Source organism: Castanea sativa, chromosome 10 (genome assembly GCF_040712315.1).
Source record: "Castanea sativa cultivar Marrone di Chiusa Pesio chromosome 10, ASM4071231v1".
NCBI classification, from domain to species: domain Eukaryota; kingdom Viridiplantae; phylum Streptophyta; class Magnoliopsida; order Fagales; family Fagaceae; genus Castanea; species Castanea sativa.
In genome coordinates, this window is record NC_134022.1 from 18863910 (window position 1) to 18888172 (window position 24263).

Consider the following 24263-nt stretch of genomic DNA (forward strand, 5'->3'; position numbering starts at 1 on the left):
CTTCCATCCCTTTCATATTGTTGGGCTTCTTCTTGTTATTGAGCCTTTTTACCAAAGTGGGTATCAACAAGCTTCAATAACTTGATCAGATGACAAAGCTTGGGAGACAATGTTGTGGACGAGGACGATCCTGACTTAGACCCATCTCGATGGTGTAAATTTCCACATTTTATGTCATGTCAAACATAAAATAAAATTAAAAAAAAAAAAAGAGATTCTTTGAGTGCTTTGAAGAGTGTAATCATGCATAGAAAAAGAAAATTTTCTTTAAAAAAATGTTTTGGACATTTTACGTTAAAAAACAATTTATAACGAAACAAATGAAGCCTTTATTGATTTGAAAATCTAATTTTACTTTTTAATAGGAGGGATGGTAAGAGTAGGGATGGAAGCAAAAAATTTCAATTGGGGTCAAATTATGATATTAATGTAAATATTAAAGCACAAATTTAAAGAGTGCACACACACACATAAGAGAGAGAGAGAGAGAGAGAGAGAGATTACGTATTGTGGAAAAAAAAAAGGCGTTAAATTTTTAATAGTAACAAAACTGATCATCACTCATTTCTAGTATACAAAGCTCCCAATTTTGATATATATGTTCATTCAAAAATCTTTGAAGAAAACTTATCATATCATACTATACTCTAATAAATACACTAAAAATTTTATTTTGCTTACATGTAAAAGAACTTAACATCTCCTTCAAAGTAATGTTTACAACAATACTTTTTTTTTTATAAAATACATATATTCTTTTGTTACAATGGTAACAATGGGTGTTATAATTTTACTTAATTTGGGATATAAGTGATACTCCGGTTATAATAATATTTTTTATAGTCCCTCGTATGTTTGGTTTGAATTCTATTTCTTACTATTTATTTATCTCAACAAAAAAAAAAAAAACTTATTTTAACTTTAAGACTTCATTTAAACAAAAAGCTTTGTGGAAACTGGGACTTTTATATATATATATATATATATATATATATATATATATATATATATAATTTTAGGTTGTGTTTAATAACAGTTTTTGTTTTCTATTTTCAAAAACTTGTTTTTGAAAATATAAAGAAAAAACAATTTTCTTGTATTTTTAAAATAAAAAACATATTTGGTTAGTTGAAATTAAAAAGATAGTTTTTTGAAGAAAAAAAATAGAAAATACTAAAAATATGTTGTTACTAGGATTTGAACTCTAATGCTAACTCATTAAATGAGATAAATTCATTAAATTAAATGAGTTTTTTTATTGACTTTTAAAAATTACAAATTGAAAACAGTCTTTTGCATATTTCATTGTTTTCAGTTTCCTTTACAAATTGAGTTGTAAAAACAGTTTTTGTTTTCAGTTCATTTTAAGTTGCTAAACAAGTTTTTTAGTTTCAAAATAGAAAATTGTTTTTGAAAATAGAAAATAAGAGGAAAAAAAAAATTACTAAACATAACCTAAATTCCAGAGAGAGAGAGAGAGAGAGAGAGAGAGAGAGAGAGAGAGTAGGGAAGGGAAATATATATCAAATATTGCCCACGAATCTGGTTCAAGAAAGAGATTTGAAATGAGTGCATTATTGGCTTATTGCGTACTTTCATATATAGTGGAATACAAAGATAATTTCAGAACTAATTTTGTCTTGTGGCACAAATTTTGTTTTCTGGAATTGACATCAACATATATAGTTAGGCATAGTTAGGTTTGATTCTGAAAATTAATCAACACAAATTCTGGTCAATCAGAGTCCTCTATTTGGTAGGGCATTTCTGCTCATTACCATGAATTAAACGTTACAAACCACAAGTATGTAAAACGTGTCAAGCTCAGAATTTCTGCAAAATCATCCAATAGCATGACACCACGTTACAATTAATTAGGGCATGCAACAAATCCCACCCCCCAACTTTATGGTAAGCAATTAAGCAATTTTGCCCTCTGTTTTTGCTTTGATATGAGATAATTAGTGAGAGAAAGAACCAGAAAAATCACAAGGTGGGCAGCTGAAAATTTTGTAGTATATAATACTATTAAGAAGTTTTAGCAAACTGCAAACGCGTCCTCTTTCTTGTACGTGGGAGTCGGGACCCTCAAAGCACTCGAATTCTAAAAAGCACTCGTATTTTAGAGAATAATATCACACTATATCCTCCAACTTTATATAAAGCCGTAGACATAGTAGTCACCCCCATCTCCAGTCTAAGCTTAAGAACCTCCTCCTCTATCACCACCATTATAACCACCACCACCACCATCATTTCTCTCAGTCTAGCACAACTATTCCTCCAAATTTGGCACAAAAACCTCCTATTACACCAGCAAAAGGCATCAACAATTTAGCGTCATACATACATACATAGTATCCAAAACTTGTTCCAAACAATATTCTAGCTTGTACACTCACTTGTGCAATAATCATGGGTAACGCTGACTATGTGTACCCTTCAAACGTGGAGTGCTCTCACCGTGTAGCGATTCCACCACCACAACCCTTTGTCAAGTCATTGAAGTACTCTCTCAAAGAGACTTTCTTTCCTGATGACCCATTGAGACAGTTCAAGAACCAACCACCCTCAAGAAAAGTCATACTAGGACTTCAATACTTCTTGCCATTTCTAGAATGGGCACCTCGTTATACTTTAGAGTTCTTGAAAGCTGACCTTATTGCTGGGATCACCATTGCTAGCTTGGCAATCCCTCAGGGGATTAGTTATGCTAAGCTAGCCAACTTGCCTCCAATTCTTGGCCTATGTGAGTGCTAGAAATTTGAGCTTAAAACATAAAAGAATAATTTTAGTATATACATTATGAATAACTTTTTAACGGGGTTTGTGATTTTTTGTTTAAAATTTGTAGATTCAAGCTTTGTTCCACCTTTGGTTTATGCCTTGATGGGTAGCTCCAGGGATTTGGCTGTGGGTACTGTTGCTGTTGCATCCCTTCTCACCGGAGCAATGTTGGGGGAAGAAGTTAATACTCTTGAAAATCCTAAGCTCTATCTTCACCTTGCTTTCACGGCCACATTCTTTTCTGGAGTTTTCCAAGCTTGTTTGGGATTTTTAAGGTTTGTATTATTGCACAATTCATCATAGAAAAGGAAGTTGAGCTAGCATAGAGATCACAATAGCACAAAAAGATTGTTAACTTTGTTAGTCAGTTGCTCCTTTTTCTCATCTCCTCAGGTTTGGTAAGTTAATTAATGGGGAACCTATTTGACCAAAAACAAGAATATATAAAAGGCATGCATGTTTTTTCAATAAATATTAGGCACTTAAACTGCCAAGAAATTTTTTTAAGTAAGAATATTGTGCTTGTTCTCTCGTTGTGCTGAAATTATATGTTGTCTTTTATTATTTGGTGTTGCTAAATAATTATTTCAATGAGCTTCCCTCTTCTCTCCTAATGCAAAATTGTATATATATATTTTTAATATAACCACAACCCACATACTCTAGGGCAAGTCTTTTTGTCGAATGTTCTAGTGCATTAGCCGGGATACAAGACGACACTTTACTAATTTTAGACATGTGTTAACACCTGTTTAAGACTCCATACTGTGATTAATTCATTATTGCCTTCACTTGACATATATTGTCGGATAATGATAAACTTTGAATTATTTAACCCTAGTTAGTGTTCTCTTTTTCACAAATTTTAGATACAATTCTTTATGTGATGCACGCCTTACTGCCTTAGTCCTAGGAACTATACTTAAGTTTTACTTCTATTTTATTACTTTTCAGTGGCAAATTAATGGCTTCATGTTCTAAAAGTTATGCGTACTTGACCACAGGCTAGGGTTTATAGTGGATTTTCTATCACATGCAACCATTGTAGGGTTCATGGCAGGAGCAGCCACTGTGGTGTGCCTACAACAGCTAAAAGGGATACTTGGCCTTGATCATTTCACCCATGGGACCGATCTTGTGTCAGTGATGCGTTCTGTCTTTAGCCAAACACATCAGGTAGCTAGTGCTCTTCTTAACTGACTTAAACCATTTTTATAATAATAATAATAATAATACATTGCGATCTTGGTTTGAATCTCTATCCCCACTTTTTTATTAGGGAAAAAAAAACATTTCATAAACACGAATAATTATTGCGGCAGTTTTCATAAAAAGCGCCGCAATAGGCGACCTATAGCGGCAGTTTTCGCACCCGCCGCAATAGGCCAGTTTTTTTGTAGTGATAAAGCATAAATTGTTTTTCGCCAAACACATGTGAGCTCTTCTTTCCTCACATTAACCATTTCATAAACAACAATAACTTAAAAGCATGAAACTAAATCATCTACTAATTAATAATTAAGTCTCCGACCAAATTTCTTTTCCACTAGCTAAGAATATCCCATTAGATGTCTAAATTTGGTTTTAATTTATCAACTTATCACAGCGGAATCTCACAATAGCCACACACACACACACACAAAAAAAAGAGAAGAAGAAGAAGAAAGATTATAGCTCTATTGTCACACTCGTGTAATATACTTTATTTATTTATTTAAGAAATATACTGTAAAATGGGTTTTATATTTGATATTGAGATGCTTGTGATCAATATATATTATAAAGCTTCTATTTCCAATTTCAAGAAAGAATGAGAATTTTTTGGATTCTTTTTTAGTATTATTTTATACATCATTCTCTCCTTTAGTATATTGTTTTGTTTTGTTATCTAATCTACCCGTGAATACTACAGTGGAGATGGGAAAGCGGTGTCCTGGGATGCTGTTTCCTTTTCTTTCTCATCAGCACTAGATACTTCGTAAGTAAATCTAACCCATATTTTTGGTGATCTAGACCTTTTCTTTTTTCTTTTTTTAATTTTATTTTCAGATGCTTATTCTTTATAGAACTAGTTATTTCATAAAAAACATGGCACTAACTCAATAAATCATACAATTAAGGCAAACTGGTATATTTAGCAAAAGGCCATCACTAACATTTTTTTTATATAATAAAAATTGTTTCACTAATAGGATTTATAGCTAGGGCAGCTGTCATGAATTCTCTAAATAAGCAAAGCATCTACTTTTTTTATTTATTTTTAATTTCATTAGGTAGGTTGGAATCGACGCTTTTCTCTTTTTATAATATTTGTTGTTGTTACCTTTCACTAGTCAAATTTCAACCCTAATTAGCTTAATCCAACGCCAAATTAATTAAGTATAGAAAACAGTCAAAGATAACTGACATAAGTGATAAGTACTTGACTCGTATCCCTGTATATACGCACTTAGTTGCAACTCCTCGCCAATTAAATAATACACACTAGTAATGAGTAATGACAACAACAAAGACAAATAATACAAGCATTAATTGTCTAGCCCCAGATTAAGAAACAGCTCAACTCTTAATTTGAAAGGCAAGAAAATAAGGTTCCTTAATTAAGGCAATTTCTTTAATAAAAGTATAAATAAACCAACCAACTAGATATGGTTTATACTAGTACTTTCTAGGAGTTGGTTCCAATTAGATGAATTAATAACTTTCCTTATAGTTGATTTGATATTAAAATAAAAACTATTAATTAGAATTGATCTGATTCTGATATTATTAAAAATAAATATCATAAAACAGATGATATTAAAAATAAAATTCTATCATAATTAAACACATGCTTCTAGCTATAGGTCACATGCAATCAGTGAACATAAGAAATACTTATGCTTTTCTTTTTGTTTTTTTTTTTTTCTATTAATTTATTTAATGAATTTGTTTGAAAGGGATTTTTTAGTGTTTACAATATATAAAAAATTGAATGTAATAATGAAAAACATTGCATGCAGAGCCAGAGAAGGCCAAAATTCTTTTGGATATCAGCAATGGCACCACTAACGTCAGTCATATTGGGAAGCCTTCTCGTTTATCTCACCCATGCTGAGAAACATGGTGTTCAAGTGGTGAGCATATATCTTCATATCTCTCTCTCTCTCTCTGTAGAGACAAGACACACAGACATATACATGCACTGTGGAACCGTGACCCCCTGATGGTGATGCAAAAACAGTCCAATTAGCCACAGGGTGTGGACCACCACCACCACCACCCCCACAAGTATGAGTTGATCGGGCATTTGCTCCATCTCACATGTGTTTAGGCCTTTTGACCTCTTCTCAAAATTTGGGGCAATTAAAATTTAAAAAACTATCGTTGTAGCACCTACCGTGTATAGATTATAGAACTTGTGAGCCCCACCAACAATACTACTTGTATTTCAATCGGTCCCACTATATATATTCTATTCTTTAAAAAAAATGCAAACTCACAAAATTTCATAATTTATTAAAGTGTTAATTTATAGTTGGTGTAATATCAGTTTCGCGTAACATTTTTTAATGTAATTGTGAATAAAAAATTATAATTTTTTATGCATTAAAAAATTAAAATAATCATAATAATTCTTGCTATATTGGTGAGGCTTTGCCAAATCACCAGGTAAATTTAGTGGATAATTCTGATTGATCATTGTTAAGCACACAATTTTTTGCACAAATTTTAAAGGTTAGAAGATTTGATCCGAATAATATCACTTTCATGGATTTAACCATTAACAGTATTACTTTTAGTTTTAGGATGCATTAACCATAACAGACAGTGTCACTAATATATATATATGGAACATTTTTTTTTTTTTTGTGTGGAAATCTTTGTATCACTGTATTGGTTAATTCATCCTTTATTTTTATGGAATAATAACAATTTTGATTGGTGTCTTACCTACTCGTATGATAAAGAGGGCTGATATGCTGCATATATATATGGTACTGTGAACTTTTTTCAGATAGGAGAGTTGAAGAAGGGGCTGAATCCACCGTCGTTTGGAGACCTAGTATTTGTGTCTCCATATCTATCGGTAGCAATCAAAACTGGCATCATCACTGGCGTCATAGCTCTCGCTGTAAGAAGTCTTCTCATTCCTTCACTATTGTATGCGTATATGCACACCACTTTAGCACCTCCTTAGCCCATAACCCATTACCTAATACTCTGCTGAAGGAAAGTAAAAAAAAAATAAAAAAATAAAAAAACCATGATCAATGGGCTTAAGCCCAAAAAAGCAAAGGACAGCCCACCTCCAACATCAATGTAGCTAATACACCATCTTAGCAACTTTTTTCCCAATTTGGTAAAATTCGGCAAGTTTTGATTAGAATAATATCGCCTTTCACATGAATTTATTATTGACACTACTTTTATATTGTGTTAATCACATCAAATCATGTCAATAATTTATAAAAATATTTGTGTCATACTATCATTAGAATTTTTTTTTTTTTTTGTTGTTGTTGTTGCTAACTTAGATGTCTAGAACTCTTTTAATACTTTACTATTCCTTTGAGGGTGTAGTTTCCTGTTCCATATACATCTGGTTGTTAACATAGCAAATAGTGGTGTAGTTTGGCTTAATTTTGTTACGGTTGATGCTGATGATATAGGAATTGTTGATGGTTATGTGCACAGGAAGGAATAGCTGTTGGGAGAAGCTTTGCCATGTTCAAGAATTACCATATAGACGGAAACAAGGAGATGATTGCTTTTGGAATGATGAACATTGTTGGTTCTTGCACCTCTTGCTACCTCACCACAGGTATTTGATATACCCGACTTTTTTCACTAAAATTCTCTCATTACTTACTGATGGTCTTATAGAATAGTGCCTAATGTAGTATGTTATTAGCCTAATTGTTCTGCACAAATCTATTAATACAACAACCACCACCAAACCTTAGTCCTAAAATTTTGGGATGGACTAGAGATCCTCAATAAACTAATCAAGATCAATCACATGTATTCTTTTTTGTCATTTTATTATGCACAATTCTATTAATCCCCCAATGAATTATCGAAGTGATTCTCTCTTTTTGCTAACGAATTTGGCATTGACATAATTTTTTTAGGGCCATTTTCAAGATCAGCAGTAAATTACAATGCAGGATGCAAGACTGCATTGTCAAACATTGTTATGGCAATGACTGTCATGTTGACATTGTTGTTCCTAACACCCTTGTTCCATTACACTCCTCTTGTGGTGCTGTCAGCCATAATTATCTCAGCAATGCTTGGTCTTATAGATTATGCAGCAGCTATCCATCTCTGGAAGGTTGACAAATTCGACTTTGTAGTGTGCATGAGTGCATACATTGGTGTAGTTTTTGGCAGCGTCCAAATGGGCCTAGTCATAGCGGTATGAATCACTGGTCCTCCCAACATATTTATCTATATCTTCAAGAACAGACTTTGTTTGCTTATTCACTTACAATAATTAAACTTTCATTATGTGCAAATGCAGATTGCTATATCTTTGCTCAGAGTACTTTTGTTCATTGCTAGACCAAGGACTGTGGTTCTTGGAAACATCCCAAATTCCATGATTTACAGAAATGTTGAACAGTACCCATATACAAACAATGTACCTGGAATTCTCATACTCCAAATTGATGCTCCCATCTACTTTGCCAATTCAAGCTACTTAAGAGAGAGGTAAACTACTAAAATTTGGTTACTTATATTAAGGAGAAGGATAACACCACTATTGATTTTACTCCAAAAAGCTTATAAACTGATATGATAAATACGTGATTTATACGACATTGATACCGGATTCGTATAGGGCAACCCAAACTTAACCGATATAATAAATGGAAATATGTGGATGAATATATTTTGTACTATCTAGTTTTATGGGATAAGAAAAAACACTCAGTAATTTAAAAGCTGGATAAGCTCACCACTTAAATAAACCCAAAGCGATACAGATAACACCACTAAAAAGAATTTAGCTAAGGATACAGAATTATTTTGGTTCACCACTCTATGGGATACAAATTAATATCACCCAAGAGATATAGAAACCGACATTTGCCACCCAAATGAATCCACCCAAGGTATAAGAGATGATTTAGAAAAAATCCATCTTCTAAAAAACGCAAGGTTTTTTTAATTATAAAAATACACTTTGAATTTTATTTTGATTCAGCCAAAGGCTTAAATAGAGCTTGGAATAGCCCCCAAGTATAGGAAAACAAAAATAATAATAAATATATTCACTTAATCTGACCAAAATCAATTATAACTCTTAGGAATTTAGAAATATAATTAAATACTGGTCTGCCTAAAAAAAATAAAACATAAAGTCTGATTCATCCTAGGAGACTAAATAAAGATTATTTGACTTAATTAATAATAACTAATGTTTTATAAATAATGGGTTGCTATTCTAATCTTCAAGGAAAGCTTTTGAGCCAGACTGACATCAGATTAAGCTTGTTGGATGTTGGGACACTCCAGTGTCACACATCAACAACATAATAAATTTAAAAAGGAAAAAAAGAAAGAAAAAAGAACATGAACTTTCAAATTCCCTAAAAGAAAACTAACAAAAAGCACTATTTGCTTTTTAGGATTGCAAGGTGGATTGAGGAAGAGGAAGACAGACTAAAATCTACAGGGGAAACCAGCTTGCAGTATGTTATACTGGATATGGGTGGTAAGTGATGGGCCTGGAAATGATAGAAACAAATACTGCATTTATCTTTTAAATAGAACTTCCAACATTTTAACTCTAACACCAACTAATATTTTGGTTAATAGCTATTGGTAACATTGATACAAGTGGAATAAGCATGATGGAAGAGGTCAAGAAGATTGCTGATAGAAGAGGGCTTAAGGTACATTCTTCCTCTGTTTTTTCTTCGACTTTATGTGTTTCCATTGCCATTTTCCTATTTACATTGCGTATGTTGGAATTTTAGCACGTTTCATATATTTCATATTGTATAACTTGGTCTCTGATTGAGACTAAAATTAAGAAACATTAGTTGTCCTTGATTTAGTCTAATCAATAGTACCTCAAGCCAACTATTGTATGTACATACTACATATATATTCATAATAGAGAACACTTTGACATGCCATGAAATGCTATTCTTTAAAGAACACTATTTTGTTCTTTCAATTCTCTTATTGCTTTATAATTAATACTTCTTTCTCCATTTGTTGTAGCTTGTATTGGCCAACCCTGGAAGTGAGGTGATGAAGAAGCTGAACAAGTCCAAGTTTATTGACAACATAGGCCAAGAATGGATCTACTTGACAGTTGGAGAGGCAGTTGGAGCATGCAACTATATGCTTGAAACTTACAAACCGAACCCAATGAAAAATGAAGCAGAGACACGGAATACAGTCTGAACTATACCAATCAATGAAGTAGAACGTTTGGAGAGACTTAACTTCCATTAATTAAGGGCTGCCATAGGTGTGTTGCGTGTGCATTTATAAGTTAGGGAGCAACACATTAGACTTGTAAATCAACAAAAAGATGATGAATCTCATTAATTAAGTTGGAGGTATTTTTTCCTTTCCAACATTAAATATATAGCATACCTCAAATTTTCGTTGGCAAGAATTTCAGAGTTAAGGAGAATTCTACCATTTCTATGGGCTCTTTCTTATGATGAATTCATGATACGTTAAGATGGTGAAAATAATTGAAAAAAAAATTGGATATCTTAATGTTAATATGTGTATTACATTTCTAAACATGAACTATGATTAATATAAAACTACCAAAAAAAGAAGGAGAAGAAGAAGAAGAAGAAGAAGAAGAAGAAGAAGAAGAAATTGCACATCAATAAAAAGAGAGACCAGGGCTGCCAAAAACAGTACCTGGGCTGCAGTCTCTATATCACCATCAAGGAAAGAGGTGAGCTCAACGTCATCTTTAGCCAGTGTTCAGTAACCCCATTTTCCTAATTAAAGCTTAAGAGTTCATCTCATTAATTAAGTTGTGACTTCCAGCGCCCCTGCTGCTCCAGGAAGACATGTGCTGTCTGTTGTACATCAACTTTCTTCAAAGAAAGGGAAATAAGGAAACCAAGAATGGGATCATTGGTCTCTTGTAGTATCGGGCCACTGGCATTGGTCATACACGCACACTTAGCCAACCCTTTATGACAACATTTACTTATTGTTTACCCAACTGCTGCTAGTCCAAGTTTTGAGAATGATAAAACATGCCTCTCTTTTTTCACTGCAATGAACCACATTTTAAATTCGTTGTGAAGCATTTTGAACCATAAAAGATGACAAGATTTATTATCCTTCAAATATATCTCACTAGACTTTATAACTACAGTGATTGTATTAATCTACAACCTCTACATTTTGCTCAAACTTTCTCATTCTTGTCTTAAAACTTTTATCCTATATTGTCAATCTTCCAAGAATTTTCTTTCCATTCACTTCCTCTAAATGAAGCCTAGCTGAGACTGTACTAGTGTAGAATCTAAAACTTTATCTATCAAAGATGTAAAAGCATCAAAGCAAGGCATCTACACCTTAAAGTATTGGAGTGGTAATCAAAAGACCTACCTAGCAAAGTTCGAAAGGCAAGCACAAGTATCCTGTTACTTTCAAAAAAATTTCTTGAACGATAATCATATATCAGGAAGGAATAAACTCCAAGTAATGTCTGTAGTTAAAGAGGTTAAATCATTTGAATCTGCCTACAATCTAGGCCAATATTTTACTTTAAAAAGGCTAGAAACCACATTTTAGAAACTTTTTACTAAAGACAGGCATATAGCACATTAGAAAAGAGACAACCAAGAAAGAATAGTTAGAGAAAATGTAACAAATTATAACCATTTCAAGTATCTGTTCTTTCCCACAAGAATTTCCTATATTATGGCACTCAAATGATCTCACCATAGGTAGGCAAGTCAATTAGATCAAATTAAAGCTTTTTTTTATACGTAAGAAACACATTTTTGTTGGGCCAGAATAATATTTTGAATTTCTATATGACAGTCACTTTCATAGAAAGGATCTACCACATTAATTAATTACCCACATAAGGTATTTGAGTTTTTCATTCAATATTTTAAATTATTTCCGTAGGATTTTCAATTTAGATTTAGCTTTAGTATATAAGAGAGGGATCCATTCCAATGTTAATTTGTGAGCACCAAACCCAATGGTGGGAGTGATTCTGAATCTGATTGACCATTAGGCCAAAGAGTTGGAGTTGCATAAGCTTATTTTAGTCCCCACTCCCAAATTGCCCATTAGGCACAAAGCGCACATATATATACACACACACATATTGGATTTGTTTATGCAACTTGAAAATTTGATAATTGCTTTCACAATTTTAGAAATAGCTAGTGCTAGTTAAACATGTAGAGTAAGATCTTTGAAGGAGACATTTCTATAAAGTGTGAATATATATATATATATATATATATATATATATATATATATATATATATAAAGAGTACATAAGTTGTACTTCATCATAGAAAAATCTGGTTTAGAATGATTTCATAAAAAGTTCTTAATAGCAATATTATCATAATTCCATAAACAAACATAAACAAAGGTTCAATAAGTTCTGTATGCAGTGTGTTAGAAGTTTGCATTAAGAAAATCACACGCTTAATCAGAAAAAAAAACTAGAAATTAACAAAAAAACTAACTAACTAAGCCATCTTATTGTGACACAATGGACAGAAATTACTCTTATATAGCCAATAAAAAATGCAGCTTTGACGAAAGATATGTGAGCATGGCAGCTTAGCTTGCCACCCAACACCAAACTCTTCCAAACACACTGCACATTGCTCACCAGTCAAAAGCACCAAAGACCCATCTTCAATATTCACCACCTTCAATCCTACTACTTATCATTAATCATTGAAAGATTCAATGTAATAAACACCACCTTCATCATCATCGATCACCATAATTGATATGAATAGCACCACCATCAGAATCATGATCAAACAACCTCAGATTCATATATAGTAATACACACCATCTTCATTATCATCATCATCCTCCAACCTCATATTGACATCAATCATCAGCACCTCCGGCAGAGTAATTTCCTGCTCCACAGCTGAGTTGGACGTGTTATTCATTGAGGGAGACAATGATTTTTTATTGATTTGTGCTTTTGATTTGAACTCCAATTTAATAAAGAATACACACACGACTATTTATTTATATTATAGAAAACCTACCACCTATATATACTCTTAATTTCAAGAAAATAATTTTTACAAGTAATCCGTGTGCAACTTCCTTAGGACATTTAAATAATTTTTCACTACTAAAGCTATTATCATTCTCAAGTTTTACAAGTTTTTCATTACCAAAGCTATTAACAAGGGAGACATTTTACAAATAATAATCACCGACAAATCTGTTATGTTCTAAGACCTTAGAGATTAATGTATTAGAACTTCAACGTGTAATATGTTGGCAAACCATGATCAAAACTTAGAGTCTAGATTTAGGCTGCTCAAAGTGTGTTTATGTGTAAAGTTGGAATCGAGTGATTGCATAATTTAATAAATTAAATCTGCAAGGCTCGATCGATTGAAAATTAGACTCGATCGATCAAACCTTGTGCAGATTATTTTTTTCTGCAGAATTTCCAACTCAGCCCAAGCCCGTTTGACGTGTAGAGTTTTATCTTTTATGTCTCATATAAATTGAAAAACCCTAGCCACGTTTTTTAGGTTGTTGATATGCTATGTGTATAATTCTTCTATGAGATCTAGATGTATTTACCTTCATACACACTTAGGGTTATCAAGATTAAGATTGATGTCAAGAACTTGGTGATCTCTTTGGTTGCTGTTTCAAGAGCTTAAAGAAAAACACAAGTAAGAGAACTTGTGGTTGCTGTGGATCAAAGAAAAAAGTAGTCTTGGGGCTTGGAGGTATCACGTGGTCATGATAGTAAGTTTTTTACACGAGGTAGCAATAGAATGTTAGTGGTCTAGGTTCTATTGTACAAACTTCAATTCTTTCATAGTGGGTCCGTTTTACCTTGAGGATAGCTAGATTAAATCCTCCCTAGATTTTTTACCGGTTTGGTTTTTCTGGATTATCATATCGTGTTTTATTGACTTTTTCGCACTGCTTTACATGATATGATTTAATTGTGTTAGCCTAGATCTGAATATTTTAACTAAGTAATCACTTGGCTAAATAACTAGGTTAAACAACTTGTGTTTTAAGGGGTCTAAAAACGTACAAGTGGTATCAGAACAGGTTAGCTCTAGTATTTAGATCCTTTGATCTAAGAGTTGATCCTTGACCCCTGTTGTCATAGAACACGATCACTCTCTTGTGATCCCACCTCACTTTGATGGGGAACTCTCTGATTGTGCTGATTTGCAAAAAGCTTATAATAAGCTATGCAAAGTTGCTGCAAAGGATGCAATGAATGTTGATTTAGGTTTAAAGAAAATTGCTTCTCTTGAACTTGATAAGAAAAATTTGTTGTTGAAATTGCTTGATGCTAGCACTTTAATTGATAAAGTGAAGATTGAGAACATGATGTTGCTTGATGCTAGTACTTTAATTGATAAAGTGAAGATTGAAAACATGATGTTGCTTGATAAGATTAAGAAATTGGAACTAGAATTATATGTTGCTAAAGAACAAACTAATAGGTCTGCTAATTCTAAACTTGATCACATGTTGAATGTTCAGAAGTCTCCTTTAGACAAAACTGGTCTAGGTTTTGTAGAAAGCATCTTAATGTCTGAAACTCATTCCACAAATTTTGTTCATTCTTCTGAGCCTCCAGTGAGTGAGATTATCAAACCAGTAGAAGTTACACCTCCTAGAAAGATTATGGTTGATCTTAAGGAGTCTAAGCCTAAGAATCCTACTCTCCCTAAGGATAAGGAGGATGATAGACCTTTATGGGTTTGTCATTTTTGTGGAAAAACTAGACATATTCGTCCAAACTGTTTTAAGTTGCAAGCTGCAAAGCAAGCAAATAAGCCAAAAGTACTTGTGCCTTAAGCACAAGATCCTATGGTACTTATTGGTGAGTTGGTAAAAGCATTAAACATTTATTCCAACTAGAGTTGCTCATCATTCTAATAAGAATAAAACTCCAATGCTAGAGTTGCATCTAAAAGGTTTTGGATGCAAAAAATTCAATCTAATTGAGTCTTTCTGACATGGTCCATGTGCTTCATCACTTTATTCTTTGTGACCATTCTTCTTTTGTTGTTTTGTTTTTTTTAGGATTTGCATTGCATAGGATTCATGCATTTCATGATAGGTTGTGTTTTTATTCTTTTCAATTTTTTTTTTTTTTAAAAAGGAAAAGGAAGGAAAAATGTGTTTTGCACTATTTTTCTTGGACTTATAATCAAGGTTAGCTATATTATCTTTACATAACATGTTTATGTACCTTGTTTAACTTGGATGAGCTTATTTTACTAAACTTTGCTAGTTTTAGCTTTGTTGTGCATGTTGTGTGGGAGTTGTTTATAGTTTTTGATCACTTGATCTTGATCTTGAAGTCACATGTTTTTGATTGTTTGGACTTGAACTTAATGAGAAAGACATAAATAATCATCTCACCACTGTTTACTAGTCAATCATCAACACTTTAGTGCATATCATAAGATTCTGTGCTCGAAAAAGTGTAACACATGCACAAAAAGAACGTAAGGTGTAGCATCGGATTAATGCTAAAATTAGTGTGTACATTATTGGCTATAATTAATTCACAATGAAATAAAATTGGTGTGTATATTATCTTGGCTATCATAATAATTTCCAAATCAAATAAAATTGGTGTGTACATTATGAGGCAGAACAAGAAACTTACATGATTGCAAGTTTGTTTTCTAGGAGATGTGAGAGTTATATGATATAACTCCTTAAGTGATAGCCTCTTTCAAACTTATGTGATGAATTTTGTAGAAATTATAATTGATTACTATTTTCATATCACCTCACATGTATCTTAAGCTATTGTTAGTTGCACACACTACACAAGTTATTATTTGCTAAACTTAGTACATAATATTGTGTACGATCTTGTTGTGGCCATCCAAGATTAAATGTGTCTGGATTCTAATGCAAAATATGTTTAATGGTTGTTTTTTAAGGAAAAAATTGGTTGAAAAACTTGTTTTTGGGAGATCTGGGATGAATTCAAGTGCTTTCGAAAAACTTTTCATCTCATGATTTATTCTCTAAAACATACTGGAGATATTATTTTTAAAATTATTTTTCATCTCTTCATCTCTACAAATATATCATATATTATTTTGAGTATTTTTCTTTTTTCTTTTTTGAAAAACTTAGATGCATTTGATTGATATTATTTCATTATTGTTTTTAAGATCAAAGATAGAAATACTATTTTTTTTCAAGTGATCTATATTATTCAAACTTTTGTACAGTGTGTTATATATGGTTCTTTTTTTTACAACTAAAATTTTAAAGTTCCAAATTCTCATTCTCTTAAGAAAATTAATGATGCGAACCTCAATCGACACGCTTTGAGACCCAACAAACAATATTGGAATATTTGCCCAGGAAAGCTAAAATTCAGATTTTTGATAGAAATCCTGACCAAACATTTATAATCAAAACGCAAACCAAAGGTATAAGTATGACACCTTGAATCACGAATCGAAAGTATAAAGTTTGAACGCCACAAGGAAGAATCCTTGATAAGTTTACAGTTCTTGAAGAACCAAAAGAAGAGCAAAGCCTCACATTTTCTGATTTTTATTCAATAATATATGTAAAACTTTTACAGACTTAAGGACCTATTTAAGGACTCCATAAAACTTGACAAACAAGAAAATATATTCTAAAATTACTCTTAATTGATATTTTACCATATCAGGAATCAAATTTGACCTAAAAAGCATTAAATGCACTTAAAAACAAGGAAAATAGCTAAAAAACGTTCTAAATAATTAAAGTCCTAAATTTTGGTAGATTTGGTCTGAAATAGTAGCTCTAGAATAGGAAAAAATCTCTATTAACTGATATAGAGTTGGAAAGTCAATCAGCCATTAATCCACGCCATAAATCACTCTCAATTAAGCCAGATCAGCCCTCAATAACTTGGATTAAATTTATTACGCCTTCATCTTTCTTTGGGCCAAGCTTGGAATGTCCTGCATTATAATCAGCCCAAATCTCTTGAATCAGCCCATTAAGTGCCTCTTTGATCTTCTTGGATCTTGCTCTTGTAATAGGCCCAACTAGAACATGCAATGGATCTTTGAATGTTCGTCGATTCTCATCATTCCCCCTTTCTTCAAAAGGATTCGTCCTCGAATCGTCACCTACATCAAATGGAGAAAGATTAGAAACATTAAATGTAGCACTAATGTTATACTCACCCGGAAGATCCAACTTGTATGCATTATCATTGATTCTCTCAAAGACTTGAAATAGACCATCCCCTTTAGGATGTAGCTTCGACCGCCTACGGGCTGGAAATCTTTCTTTTCTCATATCAGCAAGCACACAATTTAAATGATTAATATGCTCATCTAAATTCTGGCTAAATACCAAAGTATCATCAAAATAGACCACAACAACACTGCCTATAAACATACGCAATGCATGGTTCATTAACCTCATGAATGTACTTGGTGCATTAGTTAAACCAGAAGGCATTACCAACCACTCATACAATCCATATTTAGTTTTAAAGGCAGTTTTCCATTAATCACCATCTTTCATCCTAATTTGATGATACCCACTTTTCAAATCAATTTTTGTGAAAACATATGATCTATGCAATTCATCCAACATGTCATCTAACCTAGGGATGGGATGTCTATACTTTACCGTAATGTTGTTAATAGCCTTGCAATCAACACACATTCTCCAAGTTTCATCCTTCTTAGGCATAAGCAGCACCGGCACCGCGCATGAACTCATGCTCTCTCTCACATGTCCCTTGGTCAGCAACTCCTCAACTTGCCTTTGAAGTTCCTTTGTCTCCTCCGGATTACTCCTATAAGCGGAATTATCGCACCTGGCACAAAATCAATTTGATGCTCTATTCCTCTAATAAGTGGCAATCCACTAGGAACATCGTTAGGAAACACGTCCACATATTCCTGCAACAAAGAGACAACAACACTAGGCAAAGATTCGGCAAGTTCGTTAGTATTAAAACACACCTCTTTGTACAAAAGTACAAATATAAGATGGTTTGTATAAAAAACATTCTTGACATCACTCGCCTTAGCATAAAAACTCCCTTGTTTTTTTTTTGTTTTTCTCTCATTTTTTTCACCCTCAACTGTCTTTTCACTCTTTTTTTTTTGTTTTCACTCTCTTTTTTTTGTTCATTCTCTTTTTTTCTTTCATTCTCTTTCTCATCATCTTTTTTTGAACTCTCAGTCTCACAATTTTTCAAGTCATTCTCTCTTTTTCAGTTTCATTTGATCTTCATACACTTGTCTTGGAGTCAACGGTACAAGAGTAATGGTTTTATTCTCTTTTACAAATGAATGCCTATTCTTGAACCCGTCATGATTGACCTTCCCGTCAAACTGCCATGGCCTGTCCAATAAAATGTGACCCGCTTGCATTGGAACAATATCACAAAATACTTCATCCTTGTACCTCCCAATTGAAAAAGAAACCAATACTTGCTTATTTACCTTAACTTCTCCACGATAATTCAACCACTACAACTTATATGGTCTAGGGTATTCCAAGGTAGGTAAATTCAATTTTTCAACTAAAGTAGTGCTAGCCACATTAGTACAGCTCCCCCATCTATAATCATACTACATACCTTATTGTTGATGTGGCATCTAGTATGAAAAATGTTCTCCCTTTGTTGTTCCATGTCATCCTCTTTAACTTGGACACTTAAAGCACGCTTAGCCACAAGTGACTCCCCTCCATTGGATACTCCACTTCCTCATCACAAGCATCCTCAAGTGATGGAATCTGGTCATCATCTTCCTCGCTTTCAATTTCCACCTCTCCATTAATACGTGCGATCATGGTCCTCTTATTTGAGCATTGTTAAGCAATATGACCTACTCCCAAACAACGAAAACACTTAATATCACGATTACGAGTCTGGGATTCATTTTTACCTTTGTTGACACTGGGAGCTTCATCTCTCCTTTTTGGTGGTTTGGTTTTGGACTTGAAAACAACCCCTTCGTCCTTCCTCCCATTTGACCTCCATGAAGTAGAGGAGCCCAGATTTTGAAATGATCGAGTTCCTTTCCTTTTAAGCTGTCGTTTCACCTTTATTGCCATGTGCACCATGCCCTCCAACTCCACGTAGTGCTGCAACTCCACCATGTTGGGAATGTCCTGATTCAGCCCATTCAAAAACCTTGCCATGGTAGCTTCTCTATCCTCCTCCACATTTGCCCGAATCATGGCAATCTCCATCTCCTTGTGGTAGTCATCCACACTCCTATAGCCTTAAGTAAGACTCTATAATTTCTAATACAAATCCCTATAGTAGTGACTAGGAACAAACCACCTCCTCATGATGGCCTTCATTTCCTCCCAAGTCTCAATAGGTCTCTCATGGTTTCTCCTTCTGTTCATCACAAGTTGATCCCACCATATAATAGCATAGTCAATAAACTCAATGACAACGAGTTTTACCTTTTTCTCCTCGGAGTAGTTGTGGCACTTAAAGATTAACTCCACCTTCTTCTCCCACTCCAAGTATGCTTCTGGATCATTTTTCCCTTGGAATGTTGGTGTCTTCATTTTTATGTTTCCTAGGTTTCTGTCGGTCCCTTCTTGCTATCTTGGATCTCTTCGAAAACCTCTACCACGCCTTTCTCCCCTTGGCACAAACCTGCCCTCATTGTTTAATGAAGCTTGATCTTCTTTATCTTCAAACTCATCCTCGTGGTAATTATCAAAATCATCCATGCGCACACGGCTTTCTTGCCTTCTAGCATTAGGGTCTCTTTGCGGACGCTCCTCACCCAAAGTAGCAATAACAGTGTCTTGCATATCCATCTGATCCCGAATCTCATTAAACACCACATTAATGTGTTTAAATTGTTGTTGTATAGCCTGAAAAATGATGGACAACTCTTCCCCTCCTTCCCTATTTGATGTTTCGCCCTTGGAAGACATACTTTTGAAACAACAGAGAATTGTTAAAAATAATTCTTCACAACACTCCCTCACGTGTTTGCACTCAAATTATGTCACTCCCACTCATGTTTCACTCTTAAATTGGCTTTTTCCCAATATTAGTCTCACACTCTCTGGCCTTTTTCCACTCGTAGCTTCCCCTTTTCAGTTCTGCATTAAATTAATAAACTTGATCAAGAAATTCAACTTCTAGTGTTTAAACAAGTACCAACAGCAAGAAAATATGACAGACACAATAAATCAAAAGAAAACGATATTTTGGTCTGAGAGAACTGAAACTACAAACATTTTTTTTTTGGTAGCTGGGTGCACGATTTTAACCTAGTGCACGTCAAAAAAAATAAGAACGATGAATAAAGAACACAAAAGGAACAAGATAGGATGATAACAGGAAACAAAAAGATAAAGGGATAGAAAACTGATTTTAGAACCTGTGGTCTGATACCAAATGATGCGAACCTCAATCGACACGCTTTAAGACCCAACAAACAATATTGGAATATTTGCCCAGGAAAGCTAAAATTCAGATTTTTGGTAGAAACCCTGACCCAACGTTTATAATCGAAACGCAAACCAAAGGTATAAGTATGACACCTTGAATCACGAACCGAAGGTATAAAGTTTGAACGCCACAAGGAAGAATCCTTGATAAGTTCACAGTTCTTGAAGAACCAAAAGAAGAGCAAAGCCTCACATTTTCTGATTTTTATTCAATAATATATGAAAAACGTTTATAGACTTAAAGGCCTATTTAAGGGCACCATAAAACTTGACAGATAAGAAAATATATTCTAAAATTACTCCCAATTGATATTTTACCATATCAGGAATCAAATTTGACCTAAAAAGCATTAAATGCACCTAAAAACAAGGAAAATAGCTAAAAAAAACGTTCTAAATACTAAAAGCCCTAAATTCTGGTAGATTTGGTCTGAAATAGCAGCTCCAGAATAGGAAAAAATCTTCATTAACTGATATAGAGCTGGAAAGTCAATCAGCCATTAATCCACGCCATAAATCACTCCCAATTAAGCCAAATCAACCTTCAATAACTTTGATTAAATTTATTAGGCCTTCATCTTTCTTTGGGCCAAGCTTGGAATGTCCTGCATTATAATCAGCTCAAATCTCTTGAATAAGCCCATTAAGTGCCTTTTTGATCTTCTTAGATCTTTCTCTAGTAATAGGCCCAACTAGAACATGCAAGGGATCCTTGAATGCTCGTTGATTCTCATCAATTATCATGATAACCAAACCTCATCTCCAATTTACAATTGATATTACTCAAATAATTTATATAGAGACATTCAAATACATAATCATTTCACTTCTAAAATATCTAAAAATTAACTCAAACCAAAACTATAAGAGGGATAAAGAGTACTTGTGATAAATAACTCAAAAACACACCACCAAAGTGTATCATCCAAGAGTAGAGACACACAAAAAAAAAAAAAAAAAAAAAAAAAAAAAAAAAAAACATCAATCTCAAAATAGAGTTGCAATAAAGAATTAATAAGAGAGAGAGAGAGAAAGAGAACCATCACCTTTTTTGGAAGAGAATGTGAGACAAATAACAAAATTATATAAAAGAAGATGAGTAAAAGAATATTAAAAAAAATGTATAGTTGTAAGCACCAAAGTATCCAAGTCATGCTATGTAATAGAATAACATTAAATCATTCTGTAATTTCATAAAATAACATTTTAAAAAAAAAAATTAAAAGCCAAAATTTAAATATAACCAAATCATATCAACCAAAAATAGAGTTAAACATAAAAATTCATCAATCTAAAGAATTAAACATCCACCAAAAGAAAGAATATATATATATATATATATATATATATATATATATATATATATATATATATAGAGAGAGAGAGAGAGAGAGAGAGAGAGAGAGAGTATTCATCTTTTTGTGTGAGCAAATTATGGATTGAATAAAAGAGATAATAACAAATTTTTATAAGCGGAAAAATAATTAAAAAGGAGAGAAAAAAAATTGAAAATAGGTTGATGATGTGGCTCAACAGGAGCGCAGCAATATTAAATGCTATGTTTCAACTTTTAGATATATATAGATATAGATTAAGCAATGTTACTCATAATTACACAGATAATGTAATTGCATAATACCTAACCCATAGTTTTATCCTAGCCGAAATCGGACATGTATCTAATTAATTTAATTTAATTTAATTTTTAGGACAGATAATTAATTTTTAAGACAATACAATTTGAAAGCTTATTCTCAAGTTTTACAAGTTTTTCACTTCTAAACTGATGAGAATCAACAAGCATTCAAGGATCTATTGCATGTTCTAGTTGGGCCTATTACAAGAGCAAGATCCAAGAAAATCAAAGAAGCACTTAATGGGCTAATTCAAGAGATTTGGGCTGATTCCAACACAGGACATTCCAAGCTTGGCCCAAAGGAAGATAAAAACATAATAAATTTAATTCAAACTATTAAGGGCTAATCTGGCTTAATTGGGAGTGATTTATAGCGTGGATTAGTGGCTAATTTACTTTCCAGCTTTATATCAGTTAATGGAGATTTTTTTCCTATTCTAGAGCTGTTATTTCAGACCAAATTTGCTTGAATTTAGGGTTTTTATTATTTAAAACGTTTTTTAGCTATTTTCCTTGTTTTTAGGTGCATTTAATGCTTTTTAGGTCAAATTTGATTCCTGATATGGTAAAATATCAATTAGGAGTTATTTTAGAATATATTTTCTTGTCTATCAAGTTTTATGGAGCCCTTAAATAGGATCTTAAGTCTATAAACGTTTTTCATATATTATTGAATAAAAATTAGAAAATGTGAGGCTTTGCTCTTCTTTTGGTTCTTCAAGAACTGTGAACTTATCAGGGTGTTCTTCCTTGTGGCGTTCAAACTTTATACCTTCGGTTTGTGATTCTTTATAATCATTGGGTCAAGGTCAACTTATACCTTTGGTTCGCGTTTCGATTATAAACGTTGGGTTAGGGTTTCTATCAAAAATCTGAATTTTAACTTTCTTGGGCAAATATTCCAATATTGTTTGTTGGGTCTCAAAGCGTGTCGATTGAGGTTCACATCATTTGGTATCAGAGCACAGGTTCTAAAAAGAAACCAGTACTTGCTTATTTACAGACCTCTCCACAATCATTCAACCATTGCAACTTATATAGTCTAGGGTGTTCAAGATAGGTAAATTCAATTTTTCAACTAAAGTAGTGCTAGCCACATCAGTACAGCTCCCCCCATCTATAATCATACTACATACCTTGTTGTTGATGTGGCATCTAGTATGAAAAATGTTCTCCCTTTCTTGCTCCATGTCATCCTCTTTGACTTGGGCACTTAAAGCACGCCTAGCCACAAGTGACTCGCCTTCCACTGGATACTCCACATCATCGTCACAAGCATCCTCAAGTGATGGAATCTAGTCATCATATCCCTCGCTTTTAGTTTCCACCTCTCCATCAATACGTGCGATCATGGTCCTTTTATTTGGGCATTGTGAAGCTATATGACCTACTCCCAAACAACGAAAACACTTAAGATCATGATTTCGAGTTTGGGATTCATTTTTACCTTTATTGACACTGGGAGCTTCATCTCTCCTCTTTGGTGGTTCGGTTTTAGACTGAAAACAACCCCTTCGTCTTTCCTTCCATTTGACCTCCATGAAGCAAAGGAGTCCGGATTTTGACATGAGCGAGTTCCTTTCCTTTTAAGCTGTGGTTCCACCTTTATTGCCATGTGCACCATGTCCTCCAAGTCCACATAGTGCTGCAACTCCACCACGTTGGCAATGTCCCGATTCAGCCCATTCAGAAACCTTGCCATGGTAGCTTCTCTATCCTCCTCTACATTTTCCCGAATCATAGCAATCTCCGTCTCCTCGTGGTAGTCATCCACGCTCCTATAGCCTTGAGTAAGACTCTGTAATTTCTGATACAAGTCCCTATAATGACTAGGAACAAACCGCCTCTTCATGATGGCCTTCATTTCCTCCCAAGTCTTAATAAGTCTCTAATGGTTTCTCCTTTTGTTCATCACAAGTTGATCCCACCATATAATAGCATAGTCAGTAAACTCAATGACAGCGAGTTTTACTTTTTTCTCCTCGAAGTAGTTATGGCACTCAAAGATTAATTCCACCTTCTTCTTCTACTCCAAGTACGCTTCTGGATCATTTTTCCCTTGGAACGTGGGTATCTTCATTTTTATGTTTCCTAGGTTTCGGTCAATCCCATCTTGCCATCTTGGATCTCTTCAAAAACCTCTACCACGCCTTTCTCCCCTTGGCACAAACCTACCCTCATT

At 33.5% G+C, this 24263-nt stretch overlaps 1 protein-coding gene across 1 annotated transcript; it reads left to right on the plus strand.

The window, feature by feature from the left end:
• Positions 1-2188: 2188 nt before the first annotated feature.
• Positions 2189-10705, plus strand: LOC142612775 (sulfate transporter 3.1-like). Its single transcript, XM_075784928.1, has 12 exons — positions 2189-2749; positions 2855-3062; positions 3792-3963; positions 4700-4765; positions 5790-5903; positions 6785-6901; positions 7465-7591; positions 7902-8188; positions 8294-8484; positions 9405-9490; positions 9595-9671; positions 10006-10705. Exons 1-12 carry the CDS (start codon positions 2416-2418, stop codon positions 10189-10191), a joined length of 1965 nt encoding a protein of 654 aa, XP_075641043.1. The 5' UTR covers positions 2189-2415; the 3' UTR covers positions 10192-10705.
• The last annotated feature ends 13558 nt before the right edge of the window (positions 10706-24263 follow it).